Below are 20,070 nucleotides of genomic sequence, written 5' to 3'. Positions count from 1 at the left end.
TGCCTGACTTAACCAGATGTATTCCTAAGGTGATTGTTTTGCTCCTGGTACTGAACCTATCCCAGGTATCTCTATATAGTTCTGTATTTTTCTGCTTAAATCCTTGACCCTCAATGTAAGTCCATGTTTTTAGATCTGGAAGTCCTTGTTTTAGTTCCTGCTAACACTGTTGAGAGATGGGTAGGTGCTGCTGAGCAGCTCAGAACCCAGAGCCCCTGGTGTACTTTCCACCACTATCATTTGGGCAGTATTGATGTCAGTTATTTCCTCTGTGGGCTGGTCCTCTTAGCAGATGACTTAGGAAGTCTTACCATTTCTCAAGCTGGGAACTGTTATATTGATAGTGATGCTGATGTAGCAGAGGTTTTGTGTGTTTGTTTACAACACAGCAAATACAGGAAGGAAAGCTGTGCTGGAGCTCTGGTCTCCAAAAGTAGTTTTATCTGACCACCTTGGGATAGTATGGAACTTCCCATTTGCTGTACTGCTGTGGGAATCAGGAGGTTACGTCTTCTTGTTCTGTGTGCTGTGTCCTCTGAGCACACAAGACCTTTAATTGCCTTCTCAGTTGGAATCTTTGAAATAAGATTTTGGTCCCCCATCTTTGTCCTGGCTTTCTACAGCATCTTTACTTAATTTGTGCTAATTGTAGTTGTTTTTAAGAATGCCAGAGGTAATGGCAGTTCAGCTCCTTACTAATTCAAGCCTAGCCAAAACAGAAAGAAGGAAATGGTGGCTTTCACTCCTACGGCTAGGTTGGGGTGAAAGGAAAGTTTGTCTTTTGAGATACTTTGCTCCAGTCATGGCCCCAAAATATTCTAATGGCTGGAGCAACTCTTTTCATGGAAAAAAAACCATGGAACAGCAGCTCTGTTGTGTCTCCAGAATACCACTTTGTAGGTGAAAGCACCAAATACAGCCCTGTGGGACCAGTAAGCTGTGTGCTTACCAGTAGCCCAGGAACTCTTGCTCTGCATAGTTTAGAAGTATTTTTCGTTAAGGTTATAACATGTGGGGATCTCAAATCCAATCCCTGTAGGACAGTTAGATGTTGTTCACCTAATGATTTCTCCAGAAGAAATATGTGCAGTGCTGTAGGAAGCAAAGGATGTATTACTTTAATGATTCTTTAGTTTGTTCTCTGGATTCTACCCATAATATTTTTGAAACATTTACGAGTGATAATCATTTAGGAATAATAGTAGTGTCTTTGGTAAACTAATTATCTCAGCAAGGTAGATGATTCGAGTTCTTCTTTAAGCTTTTGCAGGCCTTGCAAACTCAAACAGCAATAATAAGACTGGTTGTGCTAAGACAGTCTCTGCTAACTCAGAATAACTACTATGGGGTGGAAGGTTTGACAAAGAAGTCCATTCCTCCCGCTCTCACCTTACAAGATTCAAACTTTTATTTATTGATGTACAGGGACTCTTTTCTTAAGAAATCAGTTTAAGTTTGATGTAAAGTGATACATTGCTCAAGCACACGTTTGTGTTGTAGAACTCTGCCACATGGTATTAGAGAAGTCAGAAGGTTTTCAAAATGTAACAAAATAAATATTTATGGGAAGAGTAAAGATTTATTCTGCCTAATTATATAGGACAAAAGGAGAAATAAATCTCATGGACATTATTTCAGCTATTGGACTGGTAGTTTGTTTAGATGCAGGTTTGTTAACGTCCCTTGTCTGACAAGCTCCATGAAAATACTTTTCTGCTTGGCTGAGTTTAAAGCAGCACGCTGTGTGAGGTGGACAGCTGGAGGGAAGAGATCCAGAGGAGCCCCAAGAGCATTTCCCAGGCAAGCGCTGATAGTGGCAGCCAGAGTCGTCCACTGCTCCATTGCATGATAGGAGGGAACATGCCATTGGGTTCCAGAGGGGCCTCGCAAGGTGCCTCTGGTTTCCTCCACAGCCAGGGGTTTGTTGGGTTACCCTAGTCTACAAGTCCTACTTGAATGGCTTGTGACCTGTGTTGCAGATCAGTATCTGGAATTTGATTTTGCTTGGCTTACATTTGTGATACAAACAGAGTGTGTTCAGATACACCTTTGTGCAAAGAACCTAGATCTTCATTCACTGGCCATAGCAAATCCTGCCCTTTTTCCCTTCTGCCTGAACTGCTAGAAGTCACAAGGAAGTATGGACATCCACAGATCAGCTGTGTCCCTTAGACTTATTCAGGTCTGGGGGCCTCTGTGTAAGATACTTAAACTGTAGTTCGACACTGGTAGTGTTGAATGGCAAAATTACCAAGCTGGCACCGAATGTTCTGCATCATGAATCTGTATACAGTTGTCCAAATACACTCCCCTCAGTTCTTCCTATAGGACTTCTTATTCTAGTCATCTTTAGAACTTAGCTCTTAGCCTGTATTCAAAGCAAAATAAAATAAATGGAAATGTCTGCAATCTTCTTTTTCCTTCTGTTTTTAAGATAAACGTGACTGTCTCTACTGCTGCCCCTCCATCAAATTCTGGAGTTGTTTGTAAATGTACTTGAGCGGAAGTTTTCATATCTACAAGAATAGATTAAAAAAATTTGCAGCAGTATAGAGCCTTTTGTCCAAAAAGAATAATAATTACTTTTAGCTATTACGTTTACAACTATGATGTAAGGAAGGTAGTTTTGTCTGGTGTCGGTTTATCTGATGCCGTGTTTTCCACATAAGCAAGTAGAGGCGTAAGGATTCATATAAACAGTATAATTGAAAATGGAGTTCAGATATTTTACCTGATACCTTCCCTTTGCAGGAAATCTAACTTTCTTCAATGGTGTATTTGGTGTTTTGGACCTGCCCCCCAAAAAACTAATTCACAGAAGTGGTATTTAAGTAGTGTTCCAGAGACTGCATGGGATAGCCTGCTCAGCCGCTCTCTGTCTTCTCTTTCAGCTGTAAATAGAAGGTGTCTCTTCATAGAGGTAGCAATGTGGCAATGGTAAACAAGATTTCTGCAAATAATATTCTACAATTTCTACAAATCTGTTTGGTGTCACACAGGCCAAGATAAGGCTGTGTGTCAAAAGTCTTGGTTTAATTTGGGTAGAAGTGTGGATGTATTATCCAGGTCCAGTTTGTAGAACTCTCTGCTACAAAGTATTTCTGGAGAGGAGACTTTCATAATGGAAAGAATTGAATATTTATAGGGATGATCAGGATGTTCCTAGTTCATTATGTAGGAAAAAAGAACACTAAAGGCTTATGTGTCCAGAGCCCTTGCACTGGAGAGTAAGCAATCTGTTAGCAAACAAGCTTGGGAAGAAACTCATCTTTGGATAGGCAGCTTATACCATTGGAGGCTTTCTTACCTCTTCCTCCAGTTTCTGAGAGACCGCTGCTCCAGTCTGATTTGGCAATTGCTATATTCCTGGCGGCATTGGCTCAGATGTTCAGTGTCTTGATTACAGACAAGTGGGAAGAGATCTGTCTCGGTAATGTACTTCCATTAGGCAAGTATCACGTACTAAGGGAAGCTTAAATTTGTTTGAATTTGGTTGTAGGCAGCTTGATCTTTATTGTGCTGTACCAATTTCTTTATAGAGAGACGTTCAGCTTCGTTAAAAGCTTTGGTCATCCTATGTGGTCACAGCTTGTGTTATTTTTCAGCCAACTTTCTAACCTCAGCAGTTTGGTTCCTTTGTTCCTTTCCCTGAAGACTGTAGACTGGTTGTGTTTTGAAAACACACAAAAAAAAAACCCTGAAAAAAACACCTGAATGTTTTCTTTCTATAATGAATGTTGTCTTATGCAATATTCATGCACTAAAAATCATTAAGAAGAGTGTGGTGGAGTAGCAGGGGCAGGTGACGTCGAAGTGCTTTGTGTCCTTCTCTTTTACACTGCATTGTGAATTAGCCTTTTTGACTCGAATACACAGATGTTGGAAAACCCAAAGCTGGATGAAGAGTGTCATTCTGTTACACTGAAGCCTGTGTTGGGCTTGATTCACTGTTCCATTACAGGAGGAACTGTAGCATAGCTTTGTGGTAATAGCATGAGGAGCTGCAGAATCAGGACCTATATCAGTTTTAATAGCGCTTGCAAAGAATAGGAATATTTAATTTTTATTTTTCTTCCGCATCAATCTTTTTTTTTTCCCTCTCAACAGGATCCACTTTGTGTAGCTATGAACTACAGCCATCAGAATATACTACAGACCCAAGGGCCGCCAAGTTATGTCCTAAATACCCTGTTCCAGAGAGGTAATATTAACATCTTGTCTGATTGGGGGTGGAGGGAGCAGAGATTTGTTTTGTTCATGATAGTTCTTTAGAAAATATGCAGCACAAATTTATTTTTTCTTACAGGTGGATGTTGTAGTGTATTATTGCCATATGTTTTTAAAAGACATTGTGAAAGCAGCTCTTAAGAAAAACCTGAACTACCCACGCATGTGTTACTGAGGGTGTTGAGCTGGTATCTTCAAGTTCTCTTCTGTCTCATGTAACTGACACTGTGCTGAGTATCAGCTGTTCTAATTGCCTTTCACCCTATAGCCAGCTGCCTGTCAGCAGCGCAGATCAGAGACAATTATGGAGCACTTTGGATCTTTGGGACAAAAAAGGATATATTCACATGCAGCTCTCTGCAGTGTTCACTTCTTACACCTTGCCTCAGCCAGTGAGATTTAGCAAATTGCTTCATTTTTTATTCTTTCAGTCCCAAAATGACCAATATGAGGATGGTCAAGTACCAAAAAGAGGGCTGTATTTTATAAACAGATCGATTTGAGTTTTATTGTTTAAAATATCTTACTAAACTGCTTTTTGTGAAGTAGGAGAGGAAAGTTTGTAGCTCCAGAAACTCTGCTAGCTATGCTGGCTGGAACTGTGGAGATGAGCATTGCTGAGAAAAGAAGTGATCTCTTCACTGTTCTGCACGCCCTTGTGTCAGTAATTCCACTCACTCAAGAAGAATCATGTTGTGTTTTCTCAAAGTTTAGCTTCTCAAATGTATTCAGTAGTGGGTTGTAACTGCAGTCTTGCCCTATGCATAGTTTTCTGTTATGGTTTTATTAACTGTTACAATTGTGTCAGCTCTAAAAACTTCAATTTTAAGTCTCTCTTGTCTGCATGGTAGCTTCTCCAGTGAATAATTTTTTTATATTGTAGTGACAATAAGTAGCACCTGGAATATTAACTTTTTTTTTACTTCTCCCCACAGCAGATTAATATTCCATGCAGCTAACCAGCTGTTATAGCTGTAATACAAAAACAAATGAAAACTTCAGTGCCAGCTTGCATACTGAAAAGGCTTGTCAGTCTTAATTTTTGCCAGAATTACATTGACTTTTCTCACTGTGTGTTCCCATGTCATTCAGTCTGAATGAATATAGTTTAATAAGAAAACAGGAGGATAGAACAGTGTGCCAGAGTGCTAATGACACTATGTAAATGCCTCACAAAAACTACCTCAGGAGTTGTTTTGGAAAAGCTATTGTGTAGGTGGAGTATTTCCCCTTTTTTATTTGATATGAATAAAATGCTCAATATGTTTGGATATTTTCTGAGATTGAAAAGTCTGAACTTAGTGCCCTAGAGCAAAAAAGGCCAATATTGTATCTGTAAAGCACTCTGTTTTTCAGATTTTTATAGTTAAATTATTTGAGTAAATTAGTGTAATTTGGAGGGGAAGTGGTATCCTGTGGTGACAAACAAATGAAAACCCAACACCCAGGCTGGGGCATTCAAGGAGAGCTTACCTAACACTCCTGTTTTCAGATTTGATCTGTCAGAGGTATGAACCATCATCTGACTCCCATTAGGTCCATGGGATGGAGATAGCGTATGCTGTGAGAACTGTCCCTTGATGTGTTCTGTTTTACGACCAGACTTCTTCGTGCCTTTCAGTTGAGGCTCCACCTTTCAGTGGACTCTGATACTCCAGCTTCAAGGCACTATGTCCAACTTTGACACAGCAGTGCAGTCTAGCAATGCAGCCAGCAATACATGTGTGTTCCAGAAACTGTGCCTAGCACATCTCAGCCACAGTAGAGCATGACTTCGCTGTTTAGTTTTGAAATAGAGGACCCTAGAGTAAAACCTATCCAGCTTTTCCCTGCAGTGTTTATCAAACAGTTGTGCCGAGCTGTGCCAAGGGGCTGCTCTGTAGAGGTTATAAGGAGCAGGTAGCAGTGGCACTCCAACCAGGCTCCCCAAACACAGGTTGCTATATATGCCCAGGCATAGTAGTGAGAGGAAAAAGCTCTCCTCTGAAATCTAGTACTTGAACAATCAGATGGGTCTCTTAACTTCATTTGAATATTGCTTTAAAAATACAATTTTTAATGTCATCATCTGCTGGCTTGAACTTTACTTGCTCTTGTTCATGATTAAGTATCTTGTTGTTATTCTTGGAAACATGTAATTCCATTTTGGTTTGTAATATACCAAGTTATAATCAAGAGGCCATACGAAATAGCACAGGTCACTGAGAATAGATCTATTATTGTATTTTTTATTAAATGAGACGCCTTACCTCACCCAGTCATTCAGTCAGAACCACTGAAATAGCAGCAGATCTCAAAAGGTGGATTCTCAGGAGTCCTATTTACTCAAGAAAGCTTGTAGGAACCACTAACCTCTTTTTTTTATTTATTAATTACAACAAAGTTAGACATTAATTATTGCACACAAAAATAGGTAACTTAAAATGTGTAGTGAAATTGCTATAGCTTAAGGGACATTAGATAGGTAATACAAACTCTGGTATGCAAAAAGCATTTTTTCCTCTGTTGGGATATATTTTGGAACAGTATTTTAATCCCATTAGCTTCTCTTTTCAAAATGGGTATTTTTGTATTTGGATGCAGGAATTACAGTCTTTTGCCTACTCCCAGCTCGGATTTTGCACTTTGTTATTGATATTGACAACTTCTAAATGCTCTAGGCTTTCTGCAAAGTTGGAGCAGTTAACAATTAAATAAACCTCTCAGATTTCAGTATTTCCCAGTATTACTGCATATAATGAACTGCAGTGCGCTGCATATTCCAAAATAGGCTATGTTGTAAGAGGCTGAGAGGATACATCGGCCGCCTTTTAAATAGGGCAGCCATCATTATGGGTTTAGATTGGTTTTTAACAACTGTGACTAATTCACAATTACTTTGCTGTACTTAACTGCTGTCTTCATCACTACCTAGAAGTAGACCATCAATATGAGCATCTCCAAATGCATTTACCTATCAGCACAGTAAGTTTAAAACCATGTAATTTACAATCATCAGTCACTTCAAACAAAAACCTAGGTTCTATTAATTAGCTAGGTATGGCAGGTGATCATAATTTCTCCTGAATTCTGTACAGAATAATTACACACTAATGGTTTTCAGCATCTGGTCTTTTTTTCCCCAAAACCAATGCATAGAAAGGATGTGCCTAAGGCAGCTGGTTTACTCACTACGTGTTTAAAATGACAGTTAGAATTTTGGAAATGCTTGGGCTTAACAAATAGTTATTGAGTACAGAAAATTGGTCGTTTATAGATCATTGCTGAAATGGGGAAACTGCAAAAGATTATGTGCATTGCTGCTACAGTCCACTGAAATCTTTTAAGTAAGGAAGATTGGGGAGTGTGAAACAAATTTAGAGGTTAGAAGAAAAGACTGACTTAATAAAAGACATTTCTTTCATTGGATACAATTACAGGAGGGAACGTGTAATTCATGGGACATGTGTCTGAGGTGTAATTCGGAAGATTGATCAAAAGATGTAATAGGCCACTTTGAGATCTGACATAGTTTATGAGCAAGAAAGGCAGCTACTTAATGGGAAACGTTTAGAAAACAAGATTACCCACTTTTAAAGTGAAGTTTTTGCTCTCTTGTATCTTCCTCTGATGGACTGGATAACAGGTTCTGTTGAGCGTTCTGCAAAGTATAATGCATAGCGTCAGTATTTTTGGGGAGGATGCTTCCAAAACATTTCAGGAATAATGAAAAAATAGAGGCATCTTTGCATGTTTTGCAAAGAACGTAGTGCATAATTTTATGAAACTTAATGAAAGTAAACACTGTGATTGTAATCTTCAATATGAGAGCAAGCTTAGTATGGGAAAAGACTAAGAATAAATAAATTGGTTTTGCTTGGCAGCAGTTGTAAGTGCTGATATCTTTTAGTATAACATCTATGCTTGCAAGAAGAGTGTTGTCATTCTGGGATTTCTTTTGCTGCAACTATGGGCCAGTATTCCATTCTAACACGAGTGAAGGGCATTGTTTCAGCTGCTGGTTCTCCACCTGAGGCTTGAATGAGAGACGTTTAAGCGGAAATAGGAACATGTATTTTCTGAGCCTTGCCATTTAAGGGTGGGAGGGTAATAATTTCCTACTGGACTGTGCACTCCAGCCTCACAGGGTTACTTGTAAGAACTGCATCACTTCCCATTATGATCATCCTCATTCCAGCAGCACTTGTGCATTCAACACATGGTTTCTGGTTATGATGTTACGAGGGTGGAGTGGTTGCATCTATTCACCTTTCATTTGTGTGTTGATGTGGCATTTATATTAAGTAGGAGTAATTTTTTTTTCTGATTTTTTTTTCTTGTGTCACCAGTGCACCTATTCCATTCTTCCATCGCTGTGCTCCTGTGAACATTTCCTGCTATGCCAAGTTTGCAGAGGCCCTGATCACCTTTGTCAGTGACAGTAGTGTCTTACACAGGCTGATTAGTGGAGTTATGACCAGCAAAGAGATTATAATGGGACTTTGCTTGTTATCACTAGGTAATTGTTTTTCTCATTATTAGCTATTTCTTAGTACTGCATTAGGAGATTGTTAATACCCTCTAACCACAATACGAGCAAAAAAATGTATGATAGCAATGAGCCCTTAGAAAATGGTTCAGAATGCTTTTTTTAAATGTTATTTGACAGCTGGATAACTTATTCAGAAGCAATATACATATGCATTCCTGTTTTTTCTCCTCTTCCAATGATTATGAGATACAGAGGATGTGTGGCAGTTGATTAGCCAACGTTAGTTTTGGTATAGTTAACAGAGTACCCTCATTATCCTCATTTTTATTATAATATTCACCTTTCCCTTTTCTAATATTCATCTTCTGCTAACCCAAGTCCAAATAAACCCTTTCCAAATAAAAAGGACAGGGTGAGAAGTGCACAATAGCACACTTGTCTAAAATGTAGGGGGTTTAGTTTGTTTCATTTAACATACTTTTGCAGGGGTATGAGAACTTTCAGAGGGAAAACAAGAAAGTTAGGTGCCCATTTGTTGTATTGTATGTTACCCCCTCCTTCCCCTTCCCCCAAAGTTAAAAACTTCAGACCTTTGAAAATCTCAGCCTTGTCTGACGAGCTGGAAATTCCCAGCAGTATAGAGGTGCTGAATCATTTCTATACTTGGGAGATGCCTCTGGCCTATAGAGTGACACATTGCACTAGACTGAAGTGGTGTTTTAATGAATTCTTGTGAATTAAGGTGAAATGCTACTCACCCACATAAATTACTTTCCTAAGGAGTTTATTTTACTCTTACCAAATCTGAAATCCTAAAATGGGAAGCTCTAGGTACTATCCGTGTATATGAGCAGTGTGTGGTTTAGAAAGAAACACTGAGAAGCTGTACCAGATAAACAGTTCCTTTGTTTTCAGTCTGCCTTTGTGGTTAAAAAAAAAAAAAAAAGAAAAAAAGGAGGATGCTAGATACCATTAAAAAAAACCCAAAACACAAAAGACCATTGAGTATCTTTTCAACTATAACTGGAAAGCTGTTTATTCTTCTGTCCTGATAGCTGCAGTATTTGATGATAATGTAGAAAGACTGTTCCCAATCTGAAAGCTAGTGGCTGATTAGCAGTGCTACTGTTGGGTTAGAGTCAGAAGTGAGTATGGAGTTTTGCATACAGCTAATTTAAAAAATATTTTTCATACCTTCATAGTTAAACAGAATTTACTTATTTTTAAACAATGGGTAAGATTGTGTGATTCAGAAAGCCATGTTCCAGTGGTTTTCATGTAACTGCTGTACACAAATAAGTATATGCGAAACTATGTGCATACACTTACACACACCACTCACTAAATCTTAGTTGGCTGAGATTGCAGAGGGCTTTTTAACATGCAGTTCCTGAATGGCAGTGGAACTATATGAACAAAGCTTGTTAAAGAACTCATTTTGAATGTTGAAAATAAAGTAGTAATTTTTTTACTTTTTATTGGCATGACATATTGGAATACACAGGTGTCACATTATCTGCACTTGTTTGACAAGTGTATTTGAGTGCAAATTCTGCTCTGGTCCTCAGGAGGTGTGCTCATGTTACCAGATTCAGAGTACTGTCATATCTTGCTGTCTGTTTTGTCATTGTCTAAATACATCTCTCTCTGTATGTATGCATTATGTCTTGTATTTAATGTACCATGTAAATGTATTTATGCTCTCTTTGTTTTAATCAACAGTATCAAAGCAGAAGGTGTAGAGATGCCTAATGTCCTTAACTATCTGTGCAGTGAGTTTGTAAGCCTCAGAAAATAAATCTCTGTCTAAAAATTGTTAGAAGGCAGTTATCTTAGTGCAGTGGGAGAATTAGGAAGGCTATTTCTACTTGAAATAATTGCTCTACTTATTTTATTTGTCTTCTTTTGCAGTGTTGTCCATGATTTTGATGGTTATAATCAGGTACATTTCAAGAGTACTTGTCTGGATTTTAACAATCCTTGTCATTCTGGGATCACTTGGTAAGTCTTGTTTGTCTCCCAGTTTTTGAGTGCCCAGTTCTAATCTTTGTGCTCCATGTCCTCAGGCCAGCTACACCCTGCACAGATCTTGGACCATGCTTTTCCCTTCAGCTTTCCTTTGAGTCCTTTGCAAGACGAATGTCAAAAAAGCCACCTTTGTAATTGCAGTCCTCTCCCAGAGAGTACGTTGCTTCTTAGAGATTTGCTGCATTCCCTGCTTGGCTGGCAAGCTTCCTGGCAGCCTGTCTCACTAGAGTCCACATAGGCGATATGGGATATTCCTCACAGCACTTGTAGCACAGCCCTAAACTTTGTCTACTTCTTAACCTGCCTTCCAAACATGTGAGCAAGACAGCTAGTCTGGGCATGTCTGATGGCATACCCACCTGCTGGCTGTGTTCAAGCATGCAGGAATCAAAGGGCAACTATTGTTTATGCAGCCTCAGGGGACGCTTAGGATGTAGATGTGTCCATACAACCCTGACAACTTCATCAGCCCCTTCAGTCCTCCAGGTAGCTCTGTAGGTGTAACTAAGATCTGTTCTTGAGGAGAGGAAGCAAAGGTGCTTTTCTAGCATTTCTAATCAAATCCTCGTATTTCCATATGACTCAAAGTCCTGCATGACCTACGTCATGTATGAAATGCAACCAGCTATGCCGTCTTGGGAATGGCCAAAGATTGTCTCATCCAAAATTATTTAGCTTGCATGAAGATAGCCTTGCTTTATCACGTTAACTTTTACATTTGTAAAACTGAAGTTTCTATTACTGATACTCAGTAGCAAAGCCAAAATGTATGGGCAGATGACTGTAGGGAAGGAACAAAAATAGAATAATTAAATTAGGAAGTACTAGCAATTTAATTCTTGCAATGCATGACTGCAAGGGATGGAAAAAAATCAGCAGACCATCTACACCTTTTTAGGATCACTTGTTTTTTCTGCTTACTGTTCAGAGGATCTCTGACCACAGAAAAGGAAAAAAGAGATTTTTTTTTTTTTTTAAATTTATATTCTCTTTAGAAGCTGAGCAACTATGTTGAGTGAAAGGGTTGAATGACTTATTACCATCTGTTATTATATTCTAAAAAATTGCATCCGTTACACAGACTGAATATGAACATGTCATTTGTGAGACTTACTGCTTATTTGGTATTCACTGTTTGTTTAAGAGACGCCAAAAGAGCATCTTCCATTTTAGACCTGAACAGAGTACCTTCAGCAAAGACTTGTGATCTCTAGATAAGCTTAGGCAGCTGATTCAGAAATAAAAATGGAACAGAGAAGGATACTCAAAAGAGGTACTGAAAAGCCTCCCTGAGGGGCTGGAGTCTTGTGTTTAAGGAAAGTTCTACCTTGGAAAGGTAGCTAGAATATGAGAATGTAATTCTGGCCATGAGGCTAGGATTTCTTAACAGGGGTTAGAAGAAAGTACCTCACACTATATTGGCCTCCTGAGCCTTTCACTGATGTTTTTTCCAGTGCCCAAAAGACATTGTCTGATGCAGGTGTAGCTATGTGTCATTAACCTGAGGTGCTGCTTTCAGTGTCAGGGCTGTTCCTTCTCTTCTCGATTAGTCTGCCCAGGAATTATAGACTCCTCCTTTTGTTCCTCTCGTTATTTTGCATCCTAATACAAAGGTCCCTCTCTGTTCCCCCTCCTAAATTCTTACTCCCTACCATATTATACACATATATACATACGTCCTACCATCCTACCATATAACTCTTTATTCTTCTTTTTGTCACTCTACTGCCTGTCTAATGAGAGCTGTGATCTTCGTTGTTAGGGCTCCCCATGAACTAGTCCTCTCGTGCACCTCACCCTAAAACACAAAAAGCTTCAATTCTCTTAAGTGGTCATAGTGGGGTGAGACTGTGAAAAGAGTATATCCACTTGAGAAGGGGGCACTTCTCCATCCTCAGAAGTTCCTGCTGGGTTAGCGATCAGTGCCCGTGAGCATTCTGTACCAGACTAGACTTAAAAGAAGAAACTGTTTAGTTTCTTTGGTACTAGGTAGTATAACTGTGTCCCATAGAAGGAGCATCTTTCAGTTACCTTTTTTTTTTCTCTCTAAAACATAGGTGGTACAGGAGTCCTGTGGTGGCTCTATGCTAAGCAACGAGTATCTGACAGTGCTGTTGAGTCTCAGATAGCCAAAGACAATCTTCAGGCTCTTCTGATCTATGCCATTTCAGCTACAGTCTTCACGGTATGCTTCGATAATCACTATATTATTTTCTTGTTCTGTCTTCCTGGTTGTCTCTATTTTTTTATTCAGGTGAGAGGTTTATATTGCACACATTTTTTAAGAGTTTATTTCTACTGCAAGCTCTGTTGCGGTGATTTTTTTTTTTTTTTTTTTTTTTGCTTCCAGGCATTGTTCTGTAATATCTGGTTTTGAGTCAGGAGAGAGTTCCTGACCCTGCAGCTACTCTCCTCTACTGTAAAATGTCCACAGGGACTTCCATGAATTGGTACAATATTGGACTCCCAATCCAGTTTCACTTATGAGATTTTTGTTAGGTTCCCAGTTCAGAGGTACTTCATCATTTCAGTTTATTTGAAAGTCCTTAGACCATTCCTACTTCTGAAATAGGTTGTTTCCAAACTTTTTCCACTTACAGAAGGATCATTGTGAACTAAAATGCTAGAAATTATTACTGAACCAATTTATCTTCTTCAGGCCTTGCTGTTAATTTCAAAGTTACTGACTTCACTACTAAAAATTGACAATGTTTGACTAACTTACATAACAAGCTCACCACACCATGCCCAAATATAGATGTTGAATTGTATTCTTTGTTAAATCTTGCTGATTTCACTGGTTTGTAAAACATAATTGAGGATAGAATGTGGTCTAATCTCATGAGCCTGAGGCTGATGGTGATTCCAAATACATAATTATGAGATTGGAATTCCCCAAAAGTATAATTTGGAAAATAATTTATCACCAGAAGAAGCTGATAGAGGTTTTACATTTTGATCTTGTGATCTTATAGATAGAGCATGTGTTAATTTGCTGTGTTTGAATATCTTAGCTTGCTTATTTTTCAATTCTCTAAAATGTGATTTGGAAACTTCTCCCTCTAGGTTATCCTGTTCTTGATAATGTTAATTATGCGCAAACGAGTAGCTCTCACCATTGCCTTGTTCCACGTGGCCGGCAAGGTCTTCATTCACCTGCCACTGCTAGTCTTCCAGCCATTTTGGACATTCTTTGTGCTTATCCTCTTCTGGACATACTGGATCACAGTCCTGCTTTTCCTTGGTACTACAGGTAAGCAGCTACCAGGCTTATTTTAAATAAATTCCACTTCATTTTTGCATGATTTCAGGCAGAGTTGGTTAAAAAGCATGTGGGAACCTCTAGAAAAAAACACATATATTATGCTTCTGTTGTTATCTGCTTCAGTGACTTCAAAACACTTGTTTCAAGAAAGTTGTTGTGCATTTGAGTGTGCGTTCCCAGTATGTTACTCTGTGCCTTAGGCCAGCTTTTTGATTCGATGCAAGTTGGCATGTTGCAAACCACAAGAGTCCATTAATAAGGCTGCTATAACAATTTTTCAAATAATTCCCTCTAATTTTACATTAACAGGTCAAAACCAGCTAATCTTACAGCTAACCTCATAAGGTATTGTATTGTATTGTAGCCAGTACTCGCACAGATGAAGACACAGTAATGAGAGGGCTGTTGCACACATTTACTGTCTCCCAAAATGTAAATATACTCAAAGTAGTGTTTTGTTTTTCATAACTTAGGTGTCTAGTATTATTTCAACATTTTCTAGGATTATTAGGGAGATTTTTCTGCTGTTCGTACACCATATCCTGAGAGCAGCCAATCTACTCTCAATTTCTGCCTGCTGTGAAGCGCATAGAAGATAAGAGCTTTGTTTGTGTTCAGGGTCTGACAAGAGCTTCTAGAATTAGTCGATCCTGTACGTTCAAATCTTAGTTACTTCAGCAGAGAAACCTAGCAACTGCTTTTTAAAATGGGAGATGTCTGTGTTATTTTGCAGTAAGTTGTGGACAATGGAGACCATCATTCATTATTAAAACTTTAGAATTTTGAAATTTATTGTTTACTGCAGAATCAAACGTAGGAGTGTTTCAGGTCATAGAGTTATTTCAGGATAATACAAAGTAAATATTTTTCATTTCATAGCCTGAAAGGGCAAAAAAAAAAAAAAAAGGTAAGGGATGGAGGTAATAGAATTCACATGTTCTTGTTCTCATTACTGTTGAAATTTTGTTTTCATTACATGCTGTGCTATGTGCAGAAAATGTTCGCCTCTGAAAGGGAGTTAAGTCTCAGTCCCATGCTTCAGTCTGTAAGTTAAAGACCACTGCACAGGGACTAAATTTGTAGCAGAATTTAGGCTGACATATTTTTCTGACAGAACTCTTCGATTGGCCTTGATTCTGCAAAGACTAATTTATGCTTTTAGCTTTTTATGCACTCAGTATCTTCACTGATATCAGTTAAACAAAATCTTCGTGCAAATAGGGCCAGATCTTTTCAATCCACACCAGGAGAACTGAAAAAGTGTGCGTTGCCTGTGTATGAGAAGAAGCCTACACTTATGAAGAGCTTGTTCACTAAACCCAAAATTATTTCAATAGTTCAATTTATTCACAAGAAAATACTGATTTTTTATATAAGCGTAAAAGCATAGCTAAGAAGGTGGAGAAGGTGCTATCAATACTAAGTGTAAACAATCATTTTCAAGGTAAGCATTTTAAACACGTGATGTTACTTTCAGTATTTTTCTGAATCTCATCAGCTCTTCACATAACTGTTGTATAAGATGAAACATCTCAATGTGGGTTAACACATTGAAATAGAGCTTGTCCTAGGAGGGTTCTGACATGTACTGTCAGTCTCAACACATGATACCGCTATTCAGATGAGACGAGAGTCAATGGATTTCTGAATGTATGAAATCAGATGGATAGAATCTCTAAAGCTGCTCCTTATGTTTGTAAATACCTTTAAAGCCACAAATATTGTTGAAATACATGCACAAAGACTTACCATAAGGAAAACAAAGGTGATTGTTAATGTTGACATCCAGATGCAAGGAGCTATGAAGTTTAACTTGGATTCTGACTGTATGAATACTATCAACAGAGCAGCAGACTGAAATTAAGAATGACTAAGGCAGGCTTTTATTATGTTTAATTATAACAATTTTTGCTACTTGGTGGTAGTTAGTTTTGGAAATTTTCACCATGTGGCTATAAATTAAGAAGTGTTGCAGGATTTTGAGTACACTCAGAATATTGTTTTAGTGCTTTTTTCAAATGCCATTATACGGATTGTCACAAAAGCTGTATCTTTCTTATGAACAATCTTCCTAAACATGACATTTAGTAGTGTTAGTAGAAGCTAGAGGGGTTCTGCTGTAGACAGTTATGAACTGCTAACACCATATGCTTCCTTCTTTCCGAGTTAATGTAAGTACCATTTCCTTTTTTACCTTCATTTATTTCTAGGTAGTCCTGTCCCAAATGAAGAAGGATTTGTTGAATTTCGGATGGTAGGCCCTTTGAAATACATGTGGTGGTACCATGTAGTGGGACTGATCTGGATCAGCGAGTTTATCCTAGCCTGTCAGCAGATGACAGTAGCAGGGGCTGTTGTGACATACTATTTTACAAGGTAAGGACAACTTAGACAGCTCTACTGTGAGCAGCCTAGAAATTGAATTAGCAGAAATAATGAGGGGGATAGCTTTTAGGGAGAATACTTGCTTCCGTCCTGAAAGCTGGAGAGCCGTTGAATTGTATTGACTCTTTTTAATCATGTCAAGTCCTAAAATAATCTGTTTTGCTGATTATAGATGGTATTCTTGATATTTAGGACTCGAAGTTGTGTTTGCCTTGTAACCTGTGCACATTGTATGGTCATGGATGACTGTTTACAAAGCAGAATGCACCTGGAATATAATCTGTAATGCTAATAATTAATGCTGATAAGCTTGGTAGAGATAAAAAAAATATTGAAAGCAATTGATTATTATTTTAATTGCAAAACAGTGCCCTTTAAATTACTTACAGTGTTTCGTTAATCTTTCTTACACAAGATTGCTTAAGGTGTTATTAGTCATCATTTACATATAGATTCTGACCAGATGATGTTCAAATAAAAAGTGATACAAAATATGTGTGCGTTAAAGCTCCATATTTCATTGCTGTATTTTTGTACTAAGTTGTGTATCAGGGCATACTTTATGCTGGCTATTCTGCATGTATCTGCTAGCTATTCAAGAAGGCAATTCTAATTATTAAGCAATGGTCTACCAACCTTCAGGCACGAGAATTTTGCTTCACAGAGATAAACTGATTTCAGAATCACAAACAGCTTTGGGTTTTAGTCTCTAGTAGTTGAAAACTTTTCTGAAATTACAACTGCTTAAAATTTACCTTAAATAAGTGAAAATTAAAGTTCTGGTTTTAGCCATTTAGGACCCAGTTTTTTCAGGAAAAAAATGGTATCAGGTGCTTTGTTAGTATTTCATGAGAATAAATGGTACTTCAGTGATCTGAAGTATTACATTTTGGTATGTAGAGCAGGTCTATGGCAATAATTTTGGTAAGGAAAAGAAGCAAGTACACTAATACCTGTCTTATAAAAGTATAGTTTAATGAAGTTTCTCCACATGTCATCCTAGATCTAGTAGTTCATGATACATTTCTTCGAACCGCCCCCCCCAAAAAAAACCCACCACATTGTTGTTCAAGAACTAGATGAGTAATTTTATTAAAGATGTTCTCAAAGTCTTTTCCAAAGAATATAAATACAACTCCACTGGATAAAGAGCAGCATGAGTAGAGGATGTTGACAAGATACTTAGCAATGGTGGTTTACTTAAGAAAGGAAAACCAAGATGTTGGAGTGATGCCATCCCCAAGAAGTATCCTAAATACACATGTAGTTCAGCTAGTGGGTTTTGGTATGTGTTTTTAGCCTTTCATATGAAGAATATTGTATATAAAAATTTCTAATGATATTCAGCAGCCACACTTTATTCTTGCCATGTGCTTATAACAGTCTGCTTTTTAAAAAAACGGGTTTTTAAATAATGCATGCAGAAATTTTTCAAGTGCATGAGTCAGATCACAAATGTTTAATTGGTTTGTCTTTTTAATTGAGACTGTTATCTGAATTACATTTGACTCCTTATCTGCCCTAGTCTTTAAAACAATATCAAAGGCAAGGAATTAATTTACTGTGCTGACAGAAATTCTGTTATTTTATTAATGATGAAGTCCTCCAGTGTACCAATGAAATACATCTGTGAAGTTATTACAGGATGCTACAGGGGTGTAATCTTGTGAATAATTAAACTAGATAGAGTAATGAACTAGGAAAATACAGAGGAGAGAGGATAACTTCGCATTGAAATAGATCACTTAGCAATGTGTATGCTTCATCTGTAAGTTTATGTATTTTCTGTCACCTGAGGGTAAATGATTTTTCTTTTAACTGTACCCTATCATTCCATAACAGGAATTTTATTTTAAGTTAGTAAGTACCCATTTCTCCCTAGTGTTACCCTTTTCTGCATTGTAAGGTACCATTCTGATCTGAAAAGTGACTTAGTAAGAAAGCAAAGGGCATTAATTTGGACTGCCCCATTATTTTGCATATTAGCAGCTTTGCACAGCAAATGAGGTGAAGTTTTCTATGGAGAAATGTTTTATATATGTTCATTGTTCATTCACCTAGCCGGATGGATTCCTTTCAACTCAGGCAATAGCAGACGTCAAGGTGTTCTGCATTACAGACTCTGCCCTCAGTTACATTTACCTTGAAAGGAGGAAGTGGCTGGGTCGCCTGGGTGTAAGCCTCAGACCTCTTACGAGATTGTGCCCAAAAGGGAATAGAATTTGGCTTCCCCCACCTGACCTCTAAAAGTTAATTGGAAGAAAATACAGGGTAAACCTATTTTAATCATTAACATCTCAGGGGTAAGTTACACAGATGTTAGTTTCATGGAATCAAGACTCTACTTTTTCATTTTTTTGAATGAAACTCACATGAAAATAACTTTCTCCCAAGCTGAGGAGATATTTTATGTTTGGAATGTTAGCACTTATTCCTTTAATATGCTTAGTAGTATGTTTGTATTTCTAATAAAGAAGAGCCATTCTTTAAATATTGAATGACGCTGTTCTTTGAGAAAGAAATAGAAGTGGCTTTCTTGGTAGGAAATACAAATAAAAACTTTAAGAAGGAATTGCTTCAAAACTGTGAAAGTGAGCATTCATCTGATAGATTAAAAATATTCTAGCCATGTTGCAATAAAATAGCTTGTTTTAAGGCTTAATACTTGGTTCTTTGAGGATATAATAGCTAAATCAAAAATGCAAAACATCTGAGAAAAGAATTTGCCTAATTTACAAGCTTGAGAAGTGGGCCCTTATGATTTTCAACAAGGCCAAGTGCAGAGTCCTGCACCTGGGTTGCGGCAACCCCCGGTACCAATACAGGCTGGGGGATGAAGGGATTGAGAGCAGCCCTGCCGAGAAGGACTTTGGGGTACTGGTGAGTGAAAAGCTGGACATGAGCCAGCAATGTGCGCTCGCAGCCTGGAAAGCCAACTGTTTCCTGGGCTGCATCAAAAGAAGCATGGCCAGCAGGTCGAGGGAGGTGATTCTGCCCCTCTGCTCTGGTGAGACCCCGCCTGGAGTACTGCGTCCAGCTCTGGAGCCTTCAGCACAAGAGAGACATGGACGGGTCCAGAAGAGGGCCATGAAAACCATCGGGGGGGTGGAACACCTCTCCTGTGAAGAAAGGCTGAGAGAGTTGGGGTTGTTCAGCCTAGAGAAGAGAAGGCTTTGGGGAGACCTCATTGCAGCCTTTCAATACTTAAAGGGGGCTTATAAGAAAGATGGAGACAAACCTTTTAGCAGGGCCTGTTGTGACAGGACAAGGGGTAATGGTTTTAAACTAAAAGAGGGTAGATTTAGACCAGATATAAGGAAGAAATTTTTTACGCTGGGGGTGGTGAAACACTGGCACAGGTTGCCCAGAGAGGGTAGATGCCCCATCCCTGGAAACATCCAAGGTCAGGTTCGACGGGGCTCTGAGCAACCTGATGTAGTTGAAGATGTCCCTGCTTATTGCAGGGGGGTTGGACTAGGTGACCTTTAGAGGTCCCTTACAAGCCAAACTGTTCTATGATTCTATAATAAATAACAATAGTAATATCCTCTCCAAAGTCTCCACAAAGACCTCCAACAGAACAGGAGAGATGGGGAAGGCAAGTTTATCAGAGGCCTGACTGAAAAAATGTTAGCTTTGTTTCTCACTTTTTTGGAAGATTTTGAACTGCACACCATCAAATGTAGTTTTATAG

At 38.4% G+C, this 20,070-nt stretch overlaps 1 protein-coding gene across 1 annotated transcript in view; it reads left to right on the top strand.

The window, feature by feature from the left end:
- SLC44A1 (solute carrier family 44 (choline transporter), member 1) overlaps positions 1-20,070 on the top strand; it is a 53,641-nt gene that overhangs the window by 26,087 nt on the left and 7,484 nt on the right. The window contains exons 5-10 of the mRNA XM_009334319.1: positions 4,108-4,201; positions 8,556-8,725; positions 10,610-10,699; positions 12,784-12,911; positions 13,793-13,979; positions 16,202-16,367. Of these exons, the coding sequence (XP_009332594.1) occupies positions 4,108-4,201; positions 8,556-8,725; positions 10,610-10,699; positions 12,784-12,911; positions 13,793-13,979; positions 16,202-16,367 (835 nt within the window). The remainder of the gene's footprint in view (positions 1-4,107; positions 4,202-8,555; positions 8,726-10,609; positions 10,700-12,783; positions 12,912-13,792; positions 13,980-16,201; positions 16,368-20,070) is intronic.

This window comes from Pygoscelis adeliae, unplaced genomic scaffold (assembly GCF_000699105.1).
Source record: "Pygoscelis adeliae isolate BGI_AS28 unplaced genomic scaffold, ASM69910v1 Scaffold311, whole genome shotgun sequence".
NCBI lineage: Eukaryota > Metazoa > Chordata > Aves > Sphenisciformes > Spheniscidae > Pygoscelis > Pygoscelis adeliae.
Note: the sequence above shows the minus strand (reverse complement) of the source record. Positions and strands in the feature narration are given on the sequence as shown.